At 38.0% G+C, this 4,473-nt stretch overlaps 1 protein-coding gene across 1 annotated transcript; it reads right to left on the reverse strand.

Moving 5' to 3' along the window:
• On the reverse strand, window positions 1–2,207 carry LOC114517047. The gene has a single exon (XM_028536689.1). The coding sequence runs from the start codon at window positions 2,041–2,043 to the stop codon at window positions 244–246; it is 1,800 nt and encodes a 599-aa protein (XP_028392490.1). The 5' UTR covers window positions 2,044–2,207; the 3' UTR covers window positions 1–243.
• Between the last annotated feature and the right edge of the window lie 2,266 nt (window positions 2,208–4,473).

Genomic DNA, 4,473 nt, shown 5'->3' on the forward strand with positions numbered 1-4,473 from the left:
TTACTTTCTCAGGTCAAGAATCTGATATAGCTGCGGCAATTTTATAACAGGTTTATTTTACCTGGAGAAGGATAGTACTTCATATTTTTAAGAGGCATGTGACAATGTGAAGCGGAATTGAAGTGCTTTTAAACATACCTATATACATGTATAAAACAAATCAAAGTTTCAAAAACTATAGTTTTTCAAAATATAAACAATGTTTTCTACATTACCCTTTTTATTACACAAGAATTTATAGGTTTATATGTAAATTACTCTTTTCGGCTCAATAACAGTTATTGGAACACCTGGTTTAGATATGATGTTAGGGCGAGATCTCCCTGCATTCCTTTTACTAAAAAAGGTAGAGGTCTCTAGGTCTCCGCCCGAGCCTGGATAGCAGAGAATGTAATAGGATTCCTTATTAATATCTAGTGACAAAACAACTATTTTACCAAGGTCATGATGAAATGCAAGACCAACAACCTTGTGACCTTCTGGGAGTTTCACGATTGACTTTAAATTCCCACCGTTTGTATATATGTCAATACTCCGGTTTTTTGATGAAGATATCACGATATCATTATTGTTGGAAATGGTCAAGCTAGCCCTGAGTACGCTGTCTGAGTCTCGTTTGAACTTGTGTATCAAATGTCCGGTGTTGTCACATACGTAGACAAAGGGATCATCGTTCTTTATCATGACGATATCATTGTTATTGTTTAGGGCTATATTCACCCCAAAACCAGTCACCTTAAGAAAGTCCAAGGTGTACTGGTGCTTTACATTACACGTTTCATCTAAAACATGCAACACGTAAAATTTCAAGTCGTCTGCATTCTCCGCGGGTTTCTCGTGGCATCTGACAATATACACATTGTTATTGTTATCCACAGCAAGTCCTTGTATGTGATACTCGCTAACATTGCCTCCTTTTGGGTTAGTTAAGGTCACCATGCTTTCGCCCCTCTTCGAAATCAACTTAAGATCATCAGTGGATCTTGCACTAACTGCAACAATATCGCCAGAAATTTTCAAAGCAGAACGACTAGGCCATATGTGCTCTTCGAGTAACAGTTCGTTTCGCGGTTGCATTACTTCACGACCCCACAACTTTCCTGACGAGACTTCTTGCCAGTGTAAAATCGGATTAAAACTGCGGTCGGCAAGCTTAATTTCTATCGGCCAAATCGCTTTGACTGTACGCTTTCGGCAAAACTTAAAATTGAATTGGTACATGACATAGTTGATCATCATAACAGATCTCACAGTGTCCATTCGTTCCGCCCGGTTTAACCGCGACTTGATTCCACCGTTAAGATACACCGAGAATATCTCACGGATTGCTGGTAAGCTGTGCAGATCGTGGAGAAAGGACAGACACCCTGTGATAGCAGAATTGGGAGTTTCAAGACATTCCAATACCTCAGAAGCGACTCGAAGTTTAGCGGCGAAAATTCTGTCCTTGATACTCAAAGCTTCGTTACAGAAAGCATGGGTTGCCGTCTTGCGCGCGTCTTCGAATCTTTTCTTAGCAGTTTCATACTCATTGTCCGATTTGAATTTCAACTTTTGTACTTCGTTCGAAAGTTCAAACGCGTCGTTTAAGATGGTAGACCGCTCGACAGCATTCGACATGCTGGATGCATTAACACCATTTTCTTCGTCGTTTGATATATCAAGTGCAACATTAAGTAAATCAACGCCTTCCTTAAGAAAACGGTAGCTACTTAGTAAGTCCTTTCGCCCAAGACCGTCAAGTTTGAATTTGATATCGTTTAACTCTCGTACGACAATTTCTCGTATTTTGACGTCCGTTATATCTCCGTCTTTTAGCCTGTTCGCAGTTTTATCCCGTGCTTTATTGTACAGCAATCCCACAGTAGAGCTCAGGATACTCGTTACTACGAACGACATGTTAATGTGTAAGCCAATATCCGTCCATGCAATATGTAGTTTTAACGGCACAGAGTTGTATAAGCAGACGTTATACGGTTTGTTTAATTGTTTTATTTGTCCCTTCCCTATATTGACCATTTGATAGGACCGGAACGACGTCATTAGTTTACTTGTTCACAGTCACTTTACTAATTAAATTTCCACTCAAGGTCGTAGAGAATAAACACTTGAACTATAGGTCATAGGTGGTCACAGCAAGCACCGTACATTTTTGCCGTATTCTAACGAGATGAAATATTCTAACTTTCGTGATATGATGAATGTGGAATCAACAGTGATTGAAAACGATCTAACTACGTGATGTCGATATCGCGGCCGGGAATCACATGTCATTATAAATTGAACAATATCCTGACTTAAATCAATATAAGTATTATCACATTATATTTTAATGATAAAACGATACGAAATGTGTTCCCATTTGTATTGTACACGATTTCCACCCTCCTTTGTGTTGGTTCTACGGTTAGACTTCCTGGGCATAAATAAGTTTTTGAAACTCATGTTATCACCCTCACCACGCTTGCGCGCTATTGAGAAACAATAAATGTTCTGAGTCAGCCAAAACACATTTATGCCCGCGAACATCAACTGTATAACTATTAAGTCGCTGTCTTTCTAATTCCCATTGGCAGTGTTTGTAAAATTCCTCTATTTTGGGCATGTGACTCAAACCTACAGTTTTAATGCATGTATACAGCAAATGTGATGCCATATTAACACCCGTCTACCTTTGTTAACTGAAAAATTGTGACATTGGCAATGATTGATTGTGAATACGAACGTTTCGATCACTTTAACGTTTTGAACTATATGTTTCGGCAAAATCTCTAGTCTTTTACAACTGCACTTCTATTTGCCATTCGTCTTTAATATCCATATCGTCTGTAAGTCTTTTGTGTATTTTCCCACCGCTTTATGCATGATGGTGTTTGGCAAAAAAAAGGAATCAAAGCCAATATTATAAACATAACAAACATTTCGAGAGTTTGACGTCATATTGAGTGGGACACTTGGCGAAAACAGCGCAGCGCTAATTCCGTTGCGAAGAATTCGCCGGGTGTGCGGTGTCAATTTTTGAGCGCAAACGCTCCTGTGCCAATAGCGCTCAATATCAAGTGTTTGATATTTTTTTCCGAGCACTTTTCGTACGAATAATTAGCCTAATGTGCGGACACCTAAATTAAAACCCGTTTACACTTATAATATTTGCTCCGATTTAAAGTCCGATTTTCTTCTTTTGATAGATGTTAACGAGTGAATTATTTGCGGATAGTTAAATAGGACTGGAGCTTGTAAACATCGGAGCCTTCATAACTTATACTCGTTCACATCTATCAAAAGAAGAAAATCGCATCCAAAATCGCAAATGTAATTAAACGGGCCTTTAGAGGTGCCTAAGTCGCGGGACTGTGAAACTATAAATTGCAATGCAATGTGGGAAACATGTAGGAGAAATTAACCTCATCTTACATAGATTGAAAACTGTGTGACTTAATCACCTCTAAGATTTATTGTATAAACACTGATTTCCATCTTCCTTAACGCGTTCACCAGCTGTTGATTTTTGGAACCTAATTGAGTGCTTGGAATATATGGATAGAATTTGCAATAAATGCACAGACAGTTTTCGCCGTTTATTTGTGGATTGTTGCATATAGAGTATAGTTTTAAATTTCACTGAACTATATAGAAAGGATTAGCAACTCAGAATCGCGGTGTTTTTTATAGCTAAATATGATTTAAACACCCAAAATGCTGTTAGGTGATTCAAACAACCTACTTGTGACAGTCAAAAGCGTTGTGTAATTATAACTTCACCAGGTCGATTTGTCTTATAAAACCAGACTTATAGAAAAGCATAAAATTGCGCAATCATTATGAGCTAACATATTAAAAATCAAGCCGATGCAGTAATAACAAACTAGCGTGGACTCTACTCTATAACCCTAGCAATGCAAGTCTATTCTCACAAAATCATTTTTGTCTTGTTTTAACTCGCTGATTCCCTCTGTCTCAGCACTCGACCTTCGTACATCGACATTTCTGGCAATGTTAAACAAGTTCCGGTCTTCCGGATTATTTTTTGTATGCCGTTTGCTTATACACTAGATTTTTCTTTATATATACACACAAAGTTCTTTGCGCGATAGTTATTGACAAAGATTTCTTTATGCTGCACAGCTATATAGTCAATATTATTTCATTTTCTCGGTAATGGACCGGACATTGTGAAACATAATACGTGGGCTTCAGAGAAAGGAACAACATACCATGATAGACTATGACACGACATAATATTCAGACCTCCAATATACCTATGACATCATAGCCCTATCCGATCAATATATAGCGATAACAAACAACGACATATAACTGATCAACATATCTCTTATAACTGAGATTTAAGACTATTGTATGAACATGTCTTTCATAGTCACGAGTATCTTAAGTTCAACTGTGGGTTTGGTGTGCAAAAAGATGAGGGACAATACTGCTGATAGACTCAAAGACGGAGATGTAACGGACGTT

This window comes from Dendronephthya gigantea, unplaced genomic scaffold, assembly GCF_004324835.1.
Source record: "Dendronephthya gigantea isolate DGI-Jeju-01 unplaced genomic scaffold, DenGig_1.0 000007F, whole genome shotgun sequence".
NCBI lineage: Eukaryota > Metazoa > Cnidaria > Anthozoa > Malacalcyonacea > Nephtheidae > Dendronephthya > Dendronephthya gigantea.

What these genes read in the sequence shown, in the direction of transcription:
- LOC114517047 (XM_028536689.1), bottom strand. Translation starts at nt 2,043, where the DNA reads ATGACGTCGTTCCGGTCCTATCAAATGGTCAATATAGGGAAGGGACAA.